Source organism: Mesoplodon mirus (genome assembly GCF_964341445.2).
Source record: "Mesoplodon mirus genome assembly, chromosome: 15".
NCBI classification, from domain to species: Eukaryota; Metazoa; Chordata; class Mammalia; order Artiodactyla; family Ziphiidae; genus Mesoplodon; species Mesoplodon mirus.
In genome coordinates, this window is record NC_138991.1 from 12,399,969 (window position 1) to 12,422,571 (window position 22,603).

At 41.1% G+C, this 22,603-nt stretch overlaps 1 protein-coding gene across 1 annotated transcript in view; it reads right to left on the minus strand.

Annotated features, from left to right (window-relative positions):
* Nucleotides 1–22,603, minus strand: part of ARFGEF2 (ARF guanine nucleotide exchange factor 2) — a 100,876-nt gene that overhangs the window by 16,903 nt on the left and 61,370 nt on the right. The window contains exons 23-31 of the mRNA XM_082600589.1: nt 22,453–22,552; nt 20,330–20,370; nt 20,058–20,227; nt 17,103–17,254; nt 8,660–8,832; nt 6,259–6,419; nt 4,207–4,337; nt 3,928–4,057; nt 397–532 (exon numbers count right to left, since the gene is read on the minus strand). Coding sequence (XP_082456715.1) covers nt 397–532; nt 3,928–4,057; nt 4,207–4,337; nt 6,259–6,419; nt 8,660–8,832; nt 17,103–17,254; nt 20,058–20,227; nt 20,330–20,370; nt 22,453–22,552 — 1,194 coding nt within the window. The remainder of the gene's footprint in view (nt 1–396; nt 533–3,927; nt 4,058–4,206; nt 4,338–6,258; nt 6,420–8,659; nt 8,833–17,102; nt 17,255–20,057; nt 20,228–20,329; nt 20,371–22,452; nt 22,553–22,603) is intronic.

The window sequence follows — 22,603 nt, forward strand, 5'->3', positions numbered from 1 at the left end:
TTTTGTAATACATACTAAAATAAACACATAAGTACTCAAAACCAAGAATGTCCATTGATGAAGCTGTTGATCTTGATTCTCACAGTACAGTTAAAAAACATTTTATTTTAGAAAATTTCAAACATACACAAAAGTAGAAAGAATAGTAATATACAAAGGTACATCTTTTGAGATTTAAAATTTACTATATCCCACCTTAAAAGAAATGCTTTATAAACTGACTTGGTGGAAAGACTGTTTTTATTTTCTAATTAAATTTTAAAAATACACATTTTCACCTATTAAATTATACACTGTACTCCTTGGCATTACATCCATGCTTTTATATACTGAAAACATTAATCTCTCGTTAAGGACTATGTCAAGAAAACTGATGCCTAACCACATGAAGAGTACCTTGTTTTACACACCACTGCAACCGTGCAAATACATCAGAAAGAAGAACTTCATTCAAAGCTTCATAGAACTGGGTAAATACGTCACAAATAGCATAAAGTGCATGATTGCAAGTTGTTGTCATCCACTCAGATTTCTGGAAAAACAATTAAAAGATAATGTTTAAAAGCCACTCTCCCTGCGGTGAGATGGGCATTCTCACATAGCATTGGTAAAATGTTCTGAAAAGCAATTCAGCACTAGGTAGCAACTGTCTTTTTATTCATTCATTCATTCATTCATTCATTCATTTATTTATTTCTGGGTGTGTTGGGTCTTCGTTTCTGTGCGAGGGCTTTCTCTAGTTGCGGCGAGTGTGGGCCACTCTTCATCGCGGTGCCCGGGCCTCTCACTATCGCGGCCTCTCTTGTTGCGGAGCACAGGCTCCAGACGCGCAGGCTCAGTAGTTGTGGCTCACGGGCCTAGTTGCTCTGCTGCACGTGGGATCCTCCCAGACCAGGGCTCGAACCCGTGTCCCCTGCACTGGCAGGTGGATTCTTAACCACTGCGCCACCAGGGAAGCCCAGCAACTGTCTTAAAATGTTCACATCCACTGATGTGATAACAGTACTTCCAGTAATGGACCCTGAAGAAATAATCAAAGATCTGTGGCTGAAGGTTTATGAATAAAGATGTTTACCAACACTGGTATTTATATACTGTAAACACAGACATAAACTAAGGCTCAGTAATGTGGCAATTAAATTGAGTACATCCATATGACAGAATATTAAGTCATTCAGTGATACTTCCAAAAAATTTTTGTTATGCTAAATATTCACACCTTACACCAAAAATTTAAATACTAAAAATGATGTTAGATAGACATTTTTCCAAAGAAGATATACAAATGGCCAACAGACAAGGTGCTCAAAATCAATTATCAGAGAGATGCAAATCAAAACCACAATGAGATATCACCTCATGCCTATTAGAATGTCATCATCAAAAAGACAAGAGATAACAAATGCTGGGGAGAATGTGGAGAAAAGGGAACCCTCGTGCACTGTTGGTGGGAATGTAAATTGGTGCAGCCACTGTAGAAAACAATATGGAAGTCCCTCAAAAAATTAAAAATAGAACTACCATATGATCCAGCAAATTCTACTTCTGGGTATATGCCTAAAGGAAACAAAAACACTATGTTGAAGAAATATATCCAACCCCCTGTTCGCAGCATCATTATTTACAATAGCTGAGACATGGCAACAACCTAAGTGTCCATCAACAGATGAACAGATATAGAAAATGTGATATATATATACACATAATGGAATACTATTCAGCCATAAAAAAGAAAGTCCTGTCATTTGCAATAACATGGATGGAACTTGAGGGCATTACACTAAGTGAAATAAGTCAAAGACAAATACTGTATGATCTCACTTGTATGTGGAATCTAAAAATAAACCCCAAAACCCAAAGAACAAAAAACAAAAAACACCCAAAACCAAACTCAGAAAAAAAGATCAGATTTGTGGTTCAGGATGGGGATAGGGGAACTGGATGAAGAGGGTTAAAAGGTCCAACTTCCAGTAATAAGATAAATAAGTCCTGGGGATGTAATGTATAACATGATGACTATAGTTAACACTGCCGGATGGTATACCTGAGAGTTGCTAGGAGAGTAGATCCTAAACGTTCTTCTCACAAGGAAAAAGAGAAGTTTTTTTCTCTTTTCCTTTCTATCTACATGGGATAATGGATGTTAACTCAACTGACTGTGGTAACCATTTCACAATACATGTAAATTGAGTCATTCTGCTGTACCCCTCAAACTTATGCAGTGCTTTATGCCAATTATATCTCAGAAAGCTGAAAATAAAAAAAATTAAAATGTCACGAAATTACCAACGGAAATATATAGAGATATTTATAAATTAAGGAAAAGGGAAAGGTTGCTAAGCATGATTTCCGAAGTGGAAACTATAAAGTAAAAAACTAATAGATTGGGTTACTTAAAAGCTAAAATTTTCCAAAACAAAAAAGGAACCAAGTGGGCAAAATCATCTGCAATTTATGTAAGGATATTCTATATTATTTTTATACTAAAAAACTCATAAATCAATAGGAAAAAAAGATGAGTAAGTCAATAGATGGGCTAAGGATATGAAAAGGCAATTTGTAAAAGAAGAAATGTAATGATCAGTGACGTGAAGGAAAATAACAGAACCTCGCTAGCAGTTAAAAAGCTTTTAAATGTTTTACTCTTGGTCTATCAAATTGATGATTAAATAAACTAAAATATGAAGAGCCGGAGTGGGTGCGGAGAAACATGAACTCCCCTGCATTGCTGACGGCAGTGTAAACGACCACATATGTACTTGGTCAACTCAGAAGTATATATCAAAAGCCTCAGTAACATGTATGCCCCAAACCTGACAGTCAGCCACTTGCCCTAAACAAATAAAGAAATAAGTACAAGTGTAGCTGGAAAAAATGTTCATTATAGTGCTCTTTAACGAAAGAAAAACGGCAAAGAATTTTCCATGGACTATGGAACATCCACAACTAGGAATGTTTTGCAGTCCTTAAAAACATTGTAGAAAAAAAGTTACAGCTGTGGAAAAAATACTTATGTATTAAGTTAAAAAGTATGTGAGGTGGGATTCCATTTTTGTCAAAAGAAAAAAGCTATGAGATGTACAAACACACAAGAACTATCTGACGGGGTAACAGTGGTTACCAGTGGAAGACTGAAACTGTGGGTGTTTAAATTTTTTTCTTTGTATTCCTGTTTTATAATGAAGAAAACTTTAAAGTAAGATTAGAAAACTGTATGTATACTATAACCTCAACCACATCTGAACCATGTAGAAGACTGGGGGAGTTTGCCACAGCATTGTCTAATTTCGGAATGGTAAAATTATCAATTTTCTGTATATTCCTAATATTCTTTATTAAGCATATGGTACTTTTATACCAGGGGGAGGGCAGAAACACTGTTCCTAAAAGAAGGTAAAAATGTTGCATTCCCACCTAAAAATCTTGGGATAGTACATCCTTCCCTGACCCCCTTGTCCCTAGGGGAGAAATAACAAAGACTCCTAGATGTATCAAACATTCTTTAAAAAAAAGGTCTAATATTTGCCAACATTATCTCCAGCTGTAACCTCATTAAAAATCCTTTTAATGGATTTTTAAAGGGACGAGAGATGTTCCACATTTTACCAACTGTTCAGAAGTCGATCTGAAGCAAATAAGTAAGAGGACCAGCGGGGTGCCTGCGAGTCCAATGCCTGAGGACCAAGTAGGCAGATGGTGGTGATTTATTTCCCCTCACTCTTCCCCGGATGGGGAGAGTTTCTTAGCACTACTCGATACTGGTAGAAGAAGGCCAGGAAGGGTGTTTCCATTTTCAAAACAGACCCGAAATGGCTCAGTATTTAAGACTTCCGTGTGCTGTGGATGATGATGCAACACCAGACGCAGACAAAGGCTGGAGGGGCTCTTCTCCCATCTCCCCAGGGCAGTGCTTTAGTCATCACCCACCTCCGACTGCTGCTCGGGGAGTTTCATGTTGTCAAAAATCCTGAACACGATTCTGAACAGGTCCTGCCACCAGTGCTTTTCGAAGGTATGGCCATAGCTCTTCATGATCTCGAACATGACCGTGAGCCCTCTGGAGGAAAGAAAGCCAGCATGGAAGAGGGAACGGGTCGGGGAAGAGGACAGCAGAGAAGACAGTGGGAGAGCCTGGGGCCGGGGGAGCAGGGACAGGAGGCTCATTCAGTGACCGAAGGAAGGGGCACCACCCTAGGTCACGGTTACCTTGTCCGTACATCTAGCTTGCATCTGTTAATGATGCAGGAGAGCTCGAAGAGGATGGGGAACCAGCCTCGGACCCAGACTCTGTCGCCAGTAGCCACATTCATGTCGTCGCTAGTGTATTCTTGCAGCACCTACAGTGAGAATCACCTCTCAGAGAAAGACTAAGCAAGTGAAAGAAAGGAACTGAAACAGAACTACACGAAGATTAAAGCCCTGCACATTTTCCTCTCCTGAAAATACCCATTCAACAAGGGTCTGATGGGAAATCCTGAGGAGACAGAGACAAGCCTGTTCCAAGGGCACATGAGCAGTTTTCCCCTATGAACCTTCGGAACTTAGGGGGCTTTAGAATAAGTTGAGTGGGGCTGACCACAAGAGTCCTGGGGGCAGGAGGTGGTACATTAAGAAAAGCAATAAAGGTCAAATGGTGATAGCAAAATATCCAGGATGATTCAATATCTTAGGTCTTTCTGGAATGTTAGTGTAACATGTATTACTTAAAATAATAGCGGCAGCAGCTACTATTTACTAAATGCTTGCTATGGGTCAGGAACTGTGACGGTGCATTACATGGATTAACAATTCTCACAACAATTCCATGAAGCAGGTAGAAATAATGGCCCCATTATACAGGTGAGTTAACTGAGGCACTAAGAGATTAAGTAAGCTGCCCAAGGTCATGCAGCTGGGAGCTGGCAACCTTTCCACAGTCTAAGTGGGTAGCCCTACTTTCTGCCCTATCTCTGGGATCTTGAGCCCTCTGTTCCTTGACCACTCTTGAAGTAGTATTGTCTGTGGTAATGGAATTTATTTAACCAACCCTGGTTATTTAACATTAGGCAATTTCTCTCTCTGCTTTGGTTAACTCCCCTGTACAATGGGGATATAATTACCCATCTCGTAGGTCTGATGTGGGATTAAACAAATCTACACACACAAAATGCCTAGAATGTTGCCTGACATGTAGTGAGTACTCAATCAACAGCGGCTCTCATTATCATCACATCTTAATGAACCACTGTAGGGACCAGAGATATCATCTTAGGGGTTTACACTTCTGTAAAGAATGCTTAAGAAGAGATCTATACAGGCCATCAGTTTAGTTGTGTTCATTTCCACCCAATTTCAGTGTTTTGAGACAGTCAGCTGAACCAAACAGGACTCTTTATTTTTTTACTTTTTAAAGGTTTTTTTTTTTTTTTGGATGTGGACCTTTTTTTTTTTTTTTTTTTTGCGGTACGCGGGCCTCTCACTGCTGTGGCCTCTCCCGTTGTGGAGCACAGGCTCCGGACGCGCAGGCTCAGCGGCCATGGCTCACGGGCCCAGCCGCTCCACGGCATGTGGGATCTTCCCGGACCGGGGCACGAACCCGTGTCCCCTGCATCGGCAGGCGGACTCTCAACCACTGCGCCACCAGGGAAGCCCTGATGTGGACCATTTTTAAAGTCTTTATTGAATCTGTTACAATATTGCTTCCGTTTTATGTTTTGGATTTTTGGCCACGAGGCATGTGGGATCTTAGCTCCCCAACCAGGGACTGAACCTGCACACCCTGTACTAGAAGGTAAAGTGTCAACCACTGGACCGCCAGGGAAGTCCCAGGCAGGCCTCTCTAAAAAGGTGAGATGTAACAGAAAAACCCTAAACATTTTCGGAAGTAAACAAAAGGTCATCTTTAAATGTGATTTCTCAACCACATCACAGTGGCATAATGTCACTTCCTAAAAGAGAGGTTTGTTTTCTTTCAAATAGTAATGTCTTGCTTCTTCAACTTTGTCAAAATTCATAGCTAAACTACTATTATCATCTACAAAAACAACCTGTAGAATACCATATAAAAGTTCAGTGTGAATAAAATAATTTCATACATACAAAATAACATAAAAGGTGTAAACCCTGTAATGGCAGCATTCTGAAATAAACACCTAGTTTAGGGGAAACATGCGTTTCTAAAAGAGTAGCTGGAAAGGTCTTTGCCAGGATCAAGGGGTTTTTGCCTACAACTCCTTTCCCCCCTCACATCCCAAATGAGTAAAGAGAGGAAAACCGTACCCGAGGCCTCTCGGAGACGTATTTCCCACAGAAGCGGATGAGCCGGATGGCTTCCATGCTAGTGTCAGGGAAAGCAGCATTGCAGGCAAACTCTGATAAGCACTTCACAGCATCCTGAAAGGAATCGATGGCTGCAGGGAAATGATGCTGGAAAATGGTTGCTGGGGAAACAAAGGCACATTTTTTATAAGCCCAGGATTTAGAAATGGGGATTAAACACACACACACACACACAAATACCAGAGATGATTACTTTTGTGAAAATCTAAGGAAAGCATGTCAGTGTCTCTGGAAGACAGGGTTTCTTATTAAATTATTCAGGAATGAATGCATTGAGTACAGCTTGGGCTAAATTACACTGGTTCCTGAGCTCACGCAACGATGTAAAGGCCTAAACAGTCACTGATTCAACAAACATTTGTTGAGTGCTGACTACATGCAAAGCGTGGTTGTGGGCCCTGGGTACACAGAGGTAACCAAATTTCCTGCCTTTGCTCCAATGGGCAAGATGGACAATAATCACCTAAATCTGTAGATATGTAAAATCATCTCAGCTGGGGTAAGTGCTGAGTAAGGGGACAGAAGACAGAAAAGGCTGGTGGTGAGGGAAGGGGGACTCTGTGAAGAGGTCCTTTCTGAGAAGTGGCCCTAAGGAAGTGAGAGAGGACAGCCAAGAGAAAACCAAGTTTCACCAGGATGCCAAGGTGTCCGTTTTAGGATGGAGCTTACATAACCATATAAGATATAAACGTGGATGTGGCGGGGGGGGGGGGGTTGGCCCAGAGGGTCTGCCTGACAGAAGCTGAGCACTGTGCAAAGCTCTGGCCCCAGTTCTGTGATTCTGAGCATGTTCCTTAATTCCCCAGCTGTTTCTACCCTAAGACCACACCTCATGCTACCTCACTGGAGCCTTATGAAGACAAAGTGAGATAAAGAAAGTCAGTGAGCTAAAGGTGACAGGCAATTTAGAAACTGAAGGTTTTCAAAACCCTACAAATACCACCTAAGAGAAGAATACGAGGGGAGAGAAGTTTACAAAAAGTTAAACGACCTCAAAAAATCAAAGCTGACCCACTGCTTTACAATTTCCACAAAAACCAAGACAAGTAAACATCTTGTGATGTGATGACAGGCAGGACCGGAGACCTGTGGTCAGTGCAGAGTGGAGGGACACTGCGCCAGCTCCGGGCTGGCTGCCAGGTGTCAATCTTCCACCACCTCCCAGCCGCATGACCTCAGACAAGTCGTCCTACTTTACTTTTCTGTGCCTGTTTTCCTCTTCAGTAAAATAGGGGGAAATAATGGTATCCACATCAGTGGGTTCAACTAACCCCAGATCGAAAATATTCGGGAAAAAAAAACTGCAGCAAGTTCCAAAAAGCAGTTTGAATTTGCTGTGCACTGGCAACTATTTGCATAGCCTTACGTTGTGTTTATGAGTAATCTAGACGTGATTTAAAGTATACAGGAGGATGTGTGTAGATTATATCCATTTCAGCTTAGGGACTTGAGCACCTGTGGATTTTGGTACCCGAGGTGTGTCCTGGAACCAGTCTCTCATAGATATGAAGGGATGACTGTAGTCAGTTCTTGTTACTCATGGTACTTGTGTTCTACAAAGTCGCTGTGAACAATGAATTAGCAAATAACTGAACCATCTCCTAGGGGAAAAAGGGGTTAGGTTCCTGCGAGGCTCTGGTTACAATACTTTCATCAACCTATTAACACACAACCTTGTTTTACGTGTGTTTCTGTTTAACTTATTTAATATATTTTGTTGATTCATTAACATTACACTCATGGCCAACAGCTCTATAACTCATGTCTGAACGGAGCTAATCTAAAACATGTTATTTTTCTCCATAAAGTACACCACAGTCTCCCTTAGGAACACCTGCCAGCACTTCAGCACTGGGCTATGGACGGGTTTAAATGGCAAAGTCACCAACTAAGACAAAGATGCCAAAAACGTGGCAGTAAGTTTTTACCACAGAAAGGCTACCTGTTTATTTACAGTAAGAGAGCTGAAACACGAAGGCCTTGTTCAACCTCAGCTGGGAACGTGTGCCTTGGGTGACAAGCATTTTGCTGCTCTGTGCATGCACATGTCAGCAAATGACCACAAAAGGGCCAGGAATGTTGGTTTTGGGGTTACATATAAATTTTAGCAAGTAGGTGAACTCACAAATGTGGAACCTGCAAATAATGAGGGTCGACTGTGTTTCCTTCCTAGGGTTGTTGAGCACATGTCAAGAGCCCAGCACATCACCTGGCACGTTAGCACATCACAGTGTAGCTAAACAAGGAAGGCCCTTTTGGGAGTAAAATAGATGGGAAAGAAATGATCACCCTTCTGGACTTGCATGTGGTACGTTAGTCAGGAGGGAACAGAGACACTTACTGACGATGTGGCCTGTGGTTTGGAAGGCCAGCTCCACGATGTTCCCGTCGTGATCCGAGGCGGCCTGGTGGAACACGGCGAAGATGTTCTTCCAGCCTGAGCGGATGTTGGCCGCCTGGGAGTTCACCATCTGGGTGATGCAGCGGATCACCATGTCCCGGATGGTTGGAGACCTGAGAAAAGAATGGGGCAGCCCATGTCATCTGTACTTTGGACAGTGGGAAGATAAATGAATACAGCTCATTGCTTAGAAGCAGCACTTAAAAAAACCACTTTTTAAAGCATGTTGTAATCTACATTCATTAAAAAAAAATTAGAGACAACAAAAAGAAAAAACAGTAAGACAGTCAACATGTCAGTTAGTTGCCTACCCAGCAGTCATCTTCCCACATCCTTAATAAGTCTGATTTCATCTGGGCAGCAACATGCCCGACCTCAGGGAACCCATCATAAATAATATAAAACAACATGACAATCTTGTCTCATGTGCCAGGACCTCAATCTCCCAGCCTCCCTTGCAGCTAGGGGAGCTACATGACCTGTTCTAACTAATCAGATGTGAGAGAAAATCTACGGGTATGGGAGGGGAGGGATTTCTAGGAAGGTTCTGCTTTTCTCTTAAAAGGAATACACTTGGAGGCTTCCCTGGTGGCACAGTGGTTGAGGGTCCGCCTGCCGATGCAGGGGACACGGGTTCGTGCCGCAGTCCGGGAAGATCCCACATGCCGCGGAGCGGCTGGGCCCGTGAGCCATGGCCGCTGAGCCTGCGCGTCCGGAGCCTGTGCTCCGCAACGGGAGAGGCCACAACAGCGAGAGGCCCGCGTACCGCAGAAAAAAAAAGAGGAATTACACTTGGTAGGCTCTGCCCTTTATCCCCTTGTTCCCATTCTGATGGTGGGCTCTGCCTCTTTTAATCACTCCCACTGTGAACACGGCATGATGCCTGAAGCTAAAGTCTCTGTCCAGCAATCGTGAAGCAGTAAGCTCAAGGAAGAAAAGCACCCTGTTTATGGCCAAACAAAGGGACAGAAAGAACCTGGGTCCTTGCTTACAATTTGGGCTATGGAACCAAAGTTGGGACTGCCTGCTTCTGACTTGTTAAGTAAACAATACGTAGACTTGTGCTTTAAGCCACTGTTGGTCAATTTTTCTGGACCCATTTAGACTAATATACTCATAATTTTGCCACCCAGAGATAACAATTCCTAAATTCTTAATGCATATCCTCTTAGGTTTTTGGGCAGAGATATTTGTGGATGGCAAACACATACACTTGGATGGGAGCATACATATGTAACTTAAGATGAATATTTTAAATTTAATTATTATAAAACAAAACATGAAGACAGAAAAAATGGTCCATTTTCTGAAGCAGCTGCAAGGTTCAACATGGTGTGACCTGGATATTTACAACAGATTAGCACATATGTCTTTCAGACATGTATGATTATGGGGTGAACACTATTATCTCACAAATAGCGAGAAGCAAGGCAACACAAACCTAACGCTTCTATCGCACTAGCTTTGAAAGTCATTAGAGTGGTTTTAGGAGGAGAGACTTGGCTTGCAAATTTCATCTGGCTTAGGATAACATTCATGCTTGTCTGCTGGACCTATACTAACTGATAATAGGAAAGGTTGCTTACAGAAGGCAAGGAGAAAGTTAAAAATTAGCTGAAAGTCCACAAAGAAAATTTGCTACCTGCAGATAATGGAGGACTGACTACATACCTAGGTGACTTTAACACATAATACCAATGAATTCATAGTTTTCTCTCCCAGGAAAAAAAAGCAACTTGTTGGCAAGAACCATACATATTTATTAAAATGTTTTTTGCCTCACTGTTAAAAGTAATAAATGATGACAATAAATGTTTTAGAAAATGTAGGGAAAAACATAAAGAAAAAGATTCTTTTATATGATGCTATGGCATTTCATATGGAAAGATATACTATATCACAATCTTTATTATTACACTGACTGCCCAATTCTATAACCTGCTCTTTTCACTAAGCAACTAAGCATTTCTCATGTTATAAACTTTCTTTTTTTATTGAATTTTATAATTTTTTTATACAGCAGGTTCTTATTAGTTATCCATTTTATACATATTAGTGTATATATGTCAATCCCAATCTCCCAATTCATCCCACCACCACCACCACTTTCCCCCCTTGGTGTCCATACATTTGTTCTCTACATCTGTGTCTCTTATTTCTGCCCTGAAAACCAGTTCATCTGTACCATTTTTCTAGGTTCCACATATATGTGTTAATATACGATATTTTTCCCTTTCTGACTTACTTCACTCTGTGTGACAGTCTCTAGATCCATCCACATCCCTACAAATGACGCAATTTCGTTCCTTTTTATGGCTGATTCCATTGTATATATGTACCACGTCTTCTTTATCCATTCGTCTGTTACTGGGCATTGAGGTTGCTTCCATGATCTGGCTATTGTAAATAGTGCTGCAATGAACACTGGGGTGCATGTGTCTTTGTGAATTATGGTTTTCTCTGGGTATATGCCCAGTAGTGGGTCATATGGTAATTCTGTTTTTAGTTTTTTAAGGAACCTCCATACTGTTCTCCATAGTGTATCAATTTATATTCCCACCAACAGTGCAAGAGCGTTCCCTTTTCTCCACAACCTCGCCAGCATTTGTTATTTGCAGATTTTCTGATGATGCCCATTCTAACTGGTGTGAGGTGATACCTCATTGTAGTTTTGATTTGTATTTCTCTAATAATTAACGATGTTGAGCAGCTTTTCATGTGCTTCTTGGCCATCTGTATGTCTTCTTTGGAGAAATGTCTATTTAGGTCTTCTGCCCATTTTTGGATTGGGTTGTTTGTTTTTTAATATTGAGCCGCATGAGCTATTTATATATTTTGGAGATTAATCCTTTGTCTGTTGATTAGTTTGCAAATATTTTCTCCCATTCTGAGGTCTGTCTTTTCATCTTTCTTGTAGTTTCCTTTGCTTTGCAAAAAAACCTTTTAAATTTTGTTAGGTCCCACTTGTTTTTCTTTCTTTTTATTTCCATTACTCTAGGAGGTGGATCAAAAAAGACCTTGCTGTGGGGCTTCCCTGGTGGCGCAGTGGTTGAGAGTCCGCCTGCCGATGCAGGGGACACGGGTTCGTGCCCCGATCCCGGAAGATCCCACGTGCCGCGGAGCGGCTGGGCCCGCGAGCCATGGCCGCGGAGCCTGTGTGTCCGGAGCCTGTGCTCCGCAACGGGAGAGGCCACAGCAGTGAGAGGCCCGCGTACAGCAAAAAAAAAAAAAAAAAAAAAAAAAAAAAAAAAAGACCTTGCTGTGATTTATGTCAGAGTGTTCTTCCTATGTTTTCCTCTAAGAGTTTTATAGTACCCGATCTTACATTTAGGTCTCTAATCCACTATGAGTTTATTTTTGTGTATGGTGTTAGGGAGTGTTCTAATTTCATTCTTCTACATGTAGCTGTCCAGTTTTCCCAGCACCACTTACTGAAGAGACTGTCTTTTCTCCATTGTATATTCTTGCCTCCTGTGTCATAGATTAGTTGACCATGGGTGTGTGGGTTTATCTCTGGGCTTTCTATCCTGTTCCATGGATCTATATTTCTGTTTTTGTGCCAGTACCATATTGTCTTGGTTGCTGTAGCTTTGTAGTATAGTCTGAAGTCAGGGAGTCTGATTCCTCCAGATCCCTTTTTCTCCCTCAAGACTGCTTTGGCTATTCTGGATCTTTTGTGTCTCCATACAAATTTTAAGATCTTTTGTAATAGTTCTGTAAAAAATGCCATTGGTAACTTGATAGGGATTGCATTGAATCTGTAGATTGCTTTGAGTAGTATAGTCATCTTCACAATATTGATTCTTCCAATCCAAGAGCATGGTATATCTCTCCATCTGTTAGTATCATTTTTAATTTCTTTCATCAGTGTCTTATAGTTTTCTGCATACAGGTCTTTTGTCTCCCTAGGTAGGTTTATTCCTAGGTGTTTTATTCTTTTTGTTGCAATGGTAAATGGCAGCGTTCCCCTAATTGCTCTTGCAGATTTTTCATCATTAGTGTATAGAAATGCAAGAGATATCTGTGCATTAATTTTGTATCCTGCAACTTTACCAAATTGATTGATTAGGTCTAGTAGTTTTCTGGTGGCATCTTTAGGATTCTCTATGTATAGAATCATGTCATCTGCAAACAGTGACAGTTTTACTTCTTTTCCAATTTGTATTCTTTTTCTTTCTTTTTCTTCTCTGATTGCCATGGCTAAGACTTCCAAAACCATGTTGAATAATAGTGGCAAGAGTGGACATCCTTGTCTTGCTCCTGATGTTAGAGGAAATACTTTCAGTTTTTCACCACTGAGAATGATGTTTGCTGTGGGTTTGTCGTATATGGCCTTTATTATGTTGAGGTAGGTTCCCTCTATGCCCACTTTCTGGAGAGTTTTTATCATAAATGGGTGTTGAATTTTGTCAAAAGCTTTTTCTTTATCTATTGAGATGATCATATGGTTTTTCTTCTTCAATTTGTTAACATGGTGTATCACACTGATTGATTTGCGTATACTGAAGAATCTTTGCATCCCTGGGATAAATCCCACTGGATCATGGTGTATGATCCTTTTAATGTGTTGTTGGATTCTGTTTGCTAGTATTTTGTTGAGGATTTTTGCATTTATATTCAGTAGTGATATTGGTCTGTAATTTTCTTTTTTTTGTAGTATCTTTGTCTGGTTTTGGTATCAGGGTGATGGTGGCCTCATAGAATGAGTTTGGGAGTGTTCCTTCCTCTGCAGTTTTTTGGAAGAGTTTGAGAAGGATGGGTGTTAGCTCTTCTGTAAATGTTTGATAGAATTCACCTGTGAAGCCATCTGGTCCTGGACTTTTGTTTGTTGGAAGACTTTTAATCTCAGTTTCAATTTCATTACTTGTGATTGGTCTGTTCATATTTTCTATTTCTTCCTGGTTCAGTCTTGGAAGGTTATACCTTTCTAAGAATTTGTCCATTTCTTCCAGGTTGTCCATCTTATTGGCATTGAGTTGCCTGTAGTAGTCTCTTAGAATGCTTTGTATTTCTGTGGTGTCTGTTGTAACTCCTCCTTTTTCATTTCTAACTTTATTGATTTGAGTCCTCTCCCTCTTTTTCTTGATGAGTCTGGCTAATGGTTTATCAATTTTATCTTCTCAAAGAACCAGCTTTTAGTTTTATTGATCTTTGCTACTGCTTTGTTTCTATTTCATTTATTTCTGCTCTGATCTTTATGATTTCTTTCCTTCTACTAACTTTGGGTTTTGTTTGTTCTTCTTTCTCTAGTTCCTTTAGGTGTAAGGTTAGATTGTTTGAGATTCTGCTTGTTTCTTAAGGTAGGCTTGTATAGCTATAAACTTCCCTCTTACAACTGCTTTTGCTGCAGCCCATAGGTTTTGCATTGTCGTGTTTTCGTTGTAATTTGTCTCTAGGTATTTTTTTATTTCCTCTGATTTCTTCAGTGATCTCTTGGTTATTTAGTAACGTATTGTTTAGCTGCCATGTGTTTGTGTTTTTTACGTTCTTTTCCCTGTAATTCATTTCTAATCTCATAGCGTTGTGGTCAGAAAAGATGTTTGATGTGATTTCAATTTTCTTAAATTTCCTGAGGCTTGATTTGTGACCCAAGATGTGATCTATCCTGGAGAATGTTCCGTGAGCACTTGAGAAGAATGTGTAACCTGCTGTTTTTGGATGGAATGTCCTATAAATATCAATTAAATCTGGTCTATTGTGTCATTTAAAGCTTGTGTTTCCTTATTAATTTTCTGTTTGGATGATCTGTCCATTGGTGTAAGTGAGGTGTTAAAAGTCCCCCACTATTATTGTGTTACTGTCGATTTCCTCTTTTATAGCTGTTAGCTATTGCCTTATGTATTGAGGTGCTCCTAGGTTGGGTGCATATATATTTATAATTGTTATATCTTCTTCTTGGATTGATCCCTTGATCATTACGTAGTGTCCTTCCTTGTCTCTTGTAACATTCTTTATTTTAAAGTCTATTTTATCTGTTATGAGTATTGCTACTCCAGCTTTCTTCTGATTTCCATTTGCATGGAATATCTTTTTCCATCCCCTCACTTTCAGTCTGTATATGTTCCTAGGTCTGAAGTGGGTCTCTTGTAGACAGCATATATATGGGTCTTGTTTTTGTATCCATTCAGCAAGCCTGTGTCTTTTGGTTGGAGCACTTAATCCGTTCACGTTTAAGGTAATTATTGATATGTATGTTCCTATGACCATTTTCTTAATTGTTTTGGGTTTGTTTTTGTAGGTCCTTTTCTTCTCTTGTGTTTTCCACTTAGAGAAGTTCCTTTAGCATCTGTTGTAGAGCTGGTTTGGTGGTGCTGAATTCTCTTAGCTTTTGCTTGTCTGTAAAGCTTTTGATTCCTCCGTCGAATCTGAATGAGATCCTTGCCAGGTAGAGTAATCTTGGTTGTATGTTCTTCCCTTTCATCACTTTAAATTTGTCATGCCACTCCCTTCTGGCTTGTAGAGTTTCTGCTGAGAAATCAGCTGTTAACCTTATGGGAGTTCCCTTGTATGTTATTTGTCATTTTTCCCTTGCTGCTTTCAATAATTTTTCTTTAATTTTTGCCATTTTGATTACTGTGTGTCTCGGTGTGTTTCTCCTTGGGTTTATCCTGTATGGGACTCACTGCACTTCCTGGACTTGGGTGGCTATTTCCTTTCCCATGTTAGGAAAGTTTTCGACTATAATCTCTTCAAATATTTTCTCGGGTCCTCTCTCTCTCTCTTCTCCTTCTGGGACCCCTATAATGTGAATGTTGCTGCATTTAATGTTGTCCCAGAGGTCTCTTAGGCTGTCTTCATTTCTTTTCATTTTTTCTTTATTCTGTTCCGCAGCAGTGAATTCCACCATTCTGTCTTCCAGGTCACTTATCTGTTCTTCTGCCTCGGTTATTCTGCTACTGATTCCTTCTGGTGTATTTTTCATTTCAGTTATTGTATTCTTCATCTCTGTTTGTTCTTTAATTCTTCTAGGTCTTTGTTAAACATTTCTTGCCATTTTCTCGATTTGCCTCCATTCTTTTTCTGAGGTCCTGGATCATCTTCACTATCATTATTCTGAATTCTTTTCCTGGAAGGCTGCCTATCTCCACTTCATTTAGTTGTTTTTCTGGGGTTTTATCTTGTTCCTTCATCTGGTACATAGCCCTCTGCCTTTTCATCTTGTCTATCTTTCTGTGAATGTGGTTTTTGTTCCACAGGTTGCAGGATTGTAGTTCTTCTTGTTTCTGCTGTCTGCCCTCTGGTGGATGAGGCTATCTAAGAGGCTTGTGCAAGCTTCCTGATGGGAGGGACTGGTGGTGCGTAGAGCTGGCTGCTGCTCTGGTGGGCAGAGCTCAATAAAACTTTAATCCGCTTGTCTGCTGATGGGTGGGGCTGGGTTCCCTCCCTGTTGGTTGTTTGGCCTGAGGTGACCCAACACTGGAGCCTACCTGGGCTCTTTGGTGGGGCTAATGGCAGACTCTCGGAGGGCTCATGCCAAGGAGTACTTTCCAGAACTTCTGCTGCCAGTGTCCTTGTCCTCACGGTGAGACACAGCCACCCCCCGCCTCTGCAGGAAACCCTCCAACACCAGCAGGTAGGTCTGGTTCAGTCTCTTACGGGGTCACTGTTCCTTCCCCTGGGTCCCGATGCGCACACTACTTTGTGTGTGCCCTCCAAGAGTGGAGTCTCTGTTTCCCCCAGTCCTGTTGAAGTCCTGTAATCAAATCCCGCTAGCCTTCAAAGTCTGATTCTCTAGGAATTCCTCCTCCCACTGCCGGACCCCCAGGTTGGGAAGCCTGATGTGGGGCTCTGAACCTTCACTCCAGTGGGTGGACTTCTGTGGTATAAGTGTTCTCCAGTTTGTGAGTCACCTATCCAGCAGTTACGGGATTTGATTTTATTGTGATAGCGCCCCTCCTACCGTCTCATTGTGGCTTCTCCTTTGTCTTTGGATGTGGGGTATCTTTTTTGGTGAGTTCCAGTGTCTTCTGTCGATGACTGTTCAGCAGTTAGTTGTGATTCCGGTGCTCTCGCAAGAGGGAGTGAGAGCACGTCCTTCTACTCCACCACCTTGAACCAATCTGGGTCACACAGTTCTTGACCCTGTGTGAGGCTGCTTTGGCAGTGGCTCTTTCTCTGAACTCCCTCAGCACCCAGACCCCCGGTAAGGATGCATGACATACTTCTATTAGATGCAGTTGTATGATCTGCCCTTCTGGGAAAGGTTACACATAGATCTTAGTGTGATTTACTTAGGGACAATAGGTGTGAATCAAAGGCCGCTCATTTTTTTTGCTTCCGCCAAACAAGAGAAGAAAAAACGAATCGTGTGGTTAGTGTTAAGAGACCTTTTTAGACCCCCAGCAGGGATTTGACTAAGGGTCTTCCAGAATAATGCACATACCTGTTTTTCTTCATGATATGCTCAAAGGGCCTCAGAAAATCTTTCTGGAAACGGAAGTTGGCTAATTCTCCCTTCTCAAGAAACTTCATGGAGAGCTGCCTTAATGAGTCAACAGCAAAGATAGCCACATCCTCATTGGGGTTACAGCCAACCTGAGCAGGAACAGGAGGTGAGGTGAAATAGGCACAGTGGAACAACTATGGATATGGGGTTCTGAACCCCAAACATGGACAGCCTGCCTTCAAAACAACTGCTCTGGGAAAACACACCTCAGGAGGAAGAAAAAAGTATTTCTTGGCATGAGCTGGACAGTTTTAAGGTTAATGATGAAACACATTTAATTAAACATGCTTTCAAAATATGCTCACTTTGTGTCTCTGTGTCACATTTTGATAATTCTTGCGATATTTCAAACTTTTTCATTATTATTATATCTGCTATGGTGATCTGGGATCAGTGTTCTTTGATGTTACTATTTGCAAAAAGATTAAAACCTACTGAAGGCTCAGGTGATGGTTCACGTTTTTTAGCAATAAACTAAGGCATGTACATTTTTTTGGTTGTAAAATTAAAGGTATGTACATTTTTTTTGGTTGTTGCACACTTAATAGACTACAGTATGGTGTAAACATAACTTCTTTATGCACTGGGAAACCAAAAAAATTCGTGTGACTTGCTTTACTGCGATATTTGCTTTATCGCTTTGGTCTGGAACTGAACCCGCCATATCTCTGAGATCAGCCTGTATACTGAATGGATAAAAAATAATTAGCTTTGGGGAGGGTCTGGTTGAGGGGTGCTGATGGTCAAAGGTGTTTTTAGCTGTAATTTTTTTTTTTTTTTTTTTTGCGGTATGTGGGCCTCTCACTGTTGTGGCCTCTCCAGTTGCGGAGCACAGGCTCTGGATGCGCAGGCTCAGCGGCCCAGCTGCTCCACAGCATGTGGGATCTTCCCGGACTGGGGCACGAACCCGTGTCCCCTGCATCGGCAGGCAGACTCTCAACCACTGCGCCACCAGGGAAGCCCTGTAATTTTTTTTTAAGTGTTCGTGTAATGTTGATGTAATTAGAGACTAATAAGAATACTATTCCCCGGCTAAAAATCCCTGGCTGCTTCAGGAATACACACCACGCTTACTATGCAGCTTTGCACACCCCAGGACATATTTGTGCCCTAGTTTAGAAGAAGAGAAACATGTGACTGTCCCAATGACTGTCCTAGAATCCTGAGAGTTCTACTCGGCCATTTACTTCTTCAAACCCACGGGATTTTCATGTGCTCCGGCTCCCAGGGGGAAGCAGAACATCCTTCTGAGGTGGTGGAAAGAATGATGAGCCCCAGAGTGAGCAACTGAGTTTTCCACAACTTTGTGCTTAACAGCACTGATGAGACGGAGTGGACATTTGTAATGAGGTTGACAACCACGACATGTCTAATTACTACCCGCCAGCCTAGATCCGAAGCTTGTCATAGGCTTGGACAAGAATACAAGGTGCAGTCATGATAATGGTTCACATTTTTTCTCTCAAACAAGTTCATATCAGTGATGTCCACTAAGAATTTATTTACCCACAATAGTGGGAAAGATGGTTGCTGAGCTGACTGATTACTTCAGACGACAGTGTTACCACTCACTCAACAAACAGTTGCTCTGGGGCATCTGCAGGCTCTCATGGCCACCTCCTCACTGAGGGTTCAGAAAGGTCACCTCCGGAGAGGCCTGACACACTGCACTGCCTGACCCTTTACCATCAGTTATTTTATCATAAAATCCAAGTGAGCTCCAGGAGGGCAGGGACCTCATCTATCTACTACCTGGTACAAGGCACTCGGACAGTTTGGTAAACAGATGGTGTGCTGAGAGGTACCTTACTTAGAGCTGATAAGGAAGCAAAGTAAACAAAGAACTCTGATTAGCTGATGGACCAAGTTAGAAGCAAGACTACATGTGACAATGCCTCATTTCACTGGGGTTCCCCAGCTGCCCAGAAAAGCCAACAGTACCCAACTCTTCCTAGTTCACATTTAGTGACATCACACTGCTAACCTTCCATCGAGCATGGGGCGGTGTTCACACCACAGAAATCAGCAGACGCTACAAATCATTTACCAGCGCTCTACTGCTTGTTCTATATCCCAATGACAGATTACTTCTTCTTATGATTTTCTCCTATTCAATGTAGAGAGGGCAATTCTCTTTTGGATAAACCGTCTTTTATTAACACTATTTTTAAGCATCTCTATTACAACTCTTTATCTCCAGGCCTGAGAAAATTTTTTTGAAATCATGAAATGTGTTTTGGTAGCAAACAGTGTTGTTAAGCTGTTAGTTTTCCCCTAAAAAGCAAATGACATTACAGATACAGACACTCATATACATAAAATATTTTCTGATTTCATTTGTTCAATTTACATGTGTATGTGCCTATGTGTATATAACGAAACCTCGAGTGGAGAAAAATCTGGTTTTCCCTCCATGGTTTTCAGTTTTAGAACACAGAAGTCTCTGGCTTGTTTCTGATTTAAATAAATGTTAGTTTCCTCAACAAAGGTTTTAGAAGAGTGGTGGCAAAGGAAGCCAGAACACAAGAAGTAGTGACATTTAGAGTGATACTACTGATATAAAGAACATAACTTAATCTTTGGTCATTCAGAAGGTGCTTCAGGATTTCACAATGCTTTCAAACACCAATGTCTGTCCAGTGACTATAATGATTTTTGTGGTGTGAGCCTACCTCCTAAATATGGGATATTAAAGTATTTTAGATACAAATGGATTTTTAATTCATTCTCCATGCGCTCTATCAATATGTAGGTATGCTACGAGCTGTTCTCCACTCCACAGGGAATGTGAATTACACGCACCTACACACTCAATCATTTCTATTTTGAAGTTAGTTGCCTGCCTTTTTTTTGGACATTGATGGAGTGGGGTTTTTGAATTTGAAGAGTTACCTTATTGAAGTGATCTCCAATCACATGCCATATTCGGGACCACTGTAGTCGGATCCGATTCATGTTGTAGTAAGATATCTCCACAATCTTCTGCAAGCTGAACATGCGGGGGTGGTGGGGGGAAGCCAGCTCATCCATGGACACGGCACACAGCCAGCGGACAAAGTCAACTACAGGCCAGACCCAACAACACACGCGAGGCCTCGTTAGTAATGGTCAGACAGTTATGATAGGAGGCTTCTGTAGTTGTCACAGGTGAGTCAAATACATACCTATTGCATTTCCATCCAGTCTGGTAGAGCCAGTAAAAATTCTAGGAAGAAAATTCCAGACGTAAAAAAATAAAAATTAGACTTGGAAGCTGCAGCTTCAATTTCAAACACTCACAAAAGACAGAAAGGAAACATTTCAGGTGTGGCACTTCCACTAACATAAACAATGAGGCATCAGAGGAACGAAACTGGTCAGTGAGCTGAGTTGAGAGCTGAAATGCTTATACTGATAGGAAGAGAAAGTGACACATCAAAAGGATGGGGGAGAGTCAAGATAGGATAGCATGGAATGTCACGACAGTGGGAATGGCAGACTGAGGACCTTTAAAAAGCTGCTCCTCCATAAGAGCAACCAAAAAAACTGGCAAAAATTTAACAAAATCAACTTTTTCAGAACTGAACTCTGGAAACTACCAAAGGCTTGTAAAAAAAATGTTCCTTCAAGAAAAATGGCTGAATCTTTAGACAGCATAGAGTTGGATCATGTTTATTTTAATTCATCCTGCCAATCTCATTTTAGATTCAAAGACACAAATAGGTTGAAAGTAAAAGTATGAAAGAAGACACAGCATGCGAACAGTAACCAAAAGAGAACAAGAGTAGCTGCACTGATATCAGACAATGTAGACTTAAGACTAAAATCATTACTAAAGACAAAGAACATTTTATAATGATAAAAAGTTTAATCTGTCAAGAAAACCTAACAATTATAAACATATACGCATCTAACAACAGAGCCCCAAAATCATGAGGCAAAAACCACAGAATTAAACAGGAGAAATAGACAATTCAACAATGTCCAGAATCGGCAAACCTACACAAACAGAAAGTATATCAGTGGTTATAGGAACGGCTGGAGAGGAAATGGGGAGCGACTGCAATAAATGCAGGGCTTCGTTATGGGGGTGATGAAAATGCTCTGAAATTAGATAGTGGTAATGGTTGCACAACTCTGAATATACTAAAAACCACTGGATTGTACATTTTAAAAAGAGTAAATCTTATGGTGTATGAATTATATCTCAACTTAAAACAATTTAACAGCACACAAAAAGGTGCTAGGCAAGTTACTATTGCGCACTATCTGGCTAAGGCAGAAAAACAGGAAAGAAATGTGCGGTTAATGGTACAACAAACATTTTGTTGTATTAGCCTAAACCTAAGGGGGAAAGTAGGGAAAACTCATCAAAAGTACATTACAGACAATATCTCTGTTGGAGAGAAGCAGAAAAGCAACAAGAGCAAGGTGATCAAAATATGCTGATGAAGAGTTTAAAATACAAGGAAAATTGTTCTGAGAGCAATACAAATTATGTCATAAATTCTATACTGCTATCATTTCAGAATCATCTATATTTAATGTACATGATTAATCAATGGTAGTTTTCAGAGGTTTGTTGATTTTAAGAAAATTCCTATTTTAAGCCCTCATATATAATGAATATCTTCAAATGGGAATACCTGTATTTCTCCTGGATGTTTAGGTCAAGTTTTAAGTGAACAGAAACAGTGGGAAGGTTTTGAGGAAAAAGAAATGGAAATGTCAACTTGGCCAACTCTCACTCATGGGTAGGCTTTACATCCGAAACTCTTCTTGAAATTTTTTAAAAAGTAATTTCTGGGCTTCCCTGGTGGCGCAGTGGTTGAGAGTCCGCCTGCCAATGCAGGGGACACGGGTTCGTGCCCCGGTCCAGGAAGATCCCACATGCCGCGGAGCGGCTGGGCCCATGAGCCATGGCCGCTGAGCCTGCGCGTCCGGAGCCTGTGCTCCGCAACAGGAGAGGCCACAACAGTGAGAGGCCCGCGTACCGCAAAAAAAAAAAAAAAAAAAAAAAGTAATTTCTACACTAAGGAAACAAGGTGATTTGAAACACTAGCACAAGGAAAAACTCTTGTTTTTGAAATAATTTGGTCACAGTTATAGATCAAACTCCAAACGAATGTGAAGGTAATTGGTAGCTGCAGATCACGTGTGCCACTTTTCATCTTTCCTAGTGTGAGTAATCTAGAACTGACAATACTTACAGCAGTGAAACACATTAGTGATCATTCATACCCAGTAAAGATACAGAAGATGCCAAGCCACTGGGTAGTCCAGCTTCACTGGAGAAGAAAATCATTACCTGTCTACCGCTACGACCACACTCTGTGAGCTGGTCTCACCGACTGATTCCTGGAAGCTGGCCATCTGTCTTTTGTCCACTCCACCACTCACCAAATTACCTGAAACACAATGCACAAAATCAACGGTGTTTCCAAAACAGTGAAGTATTT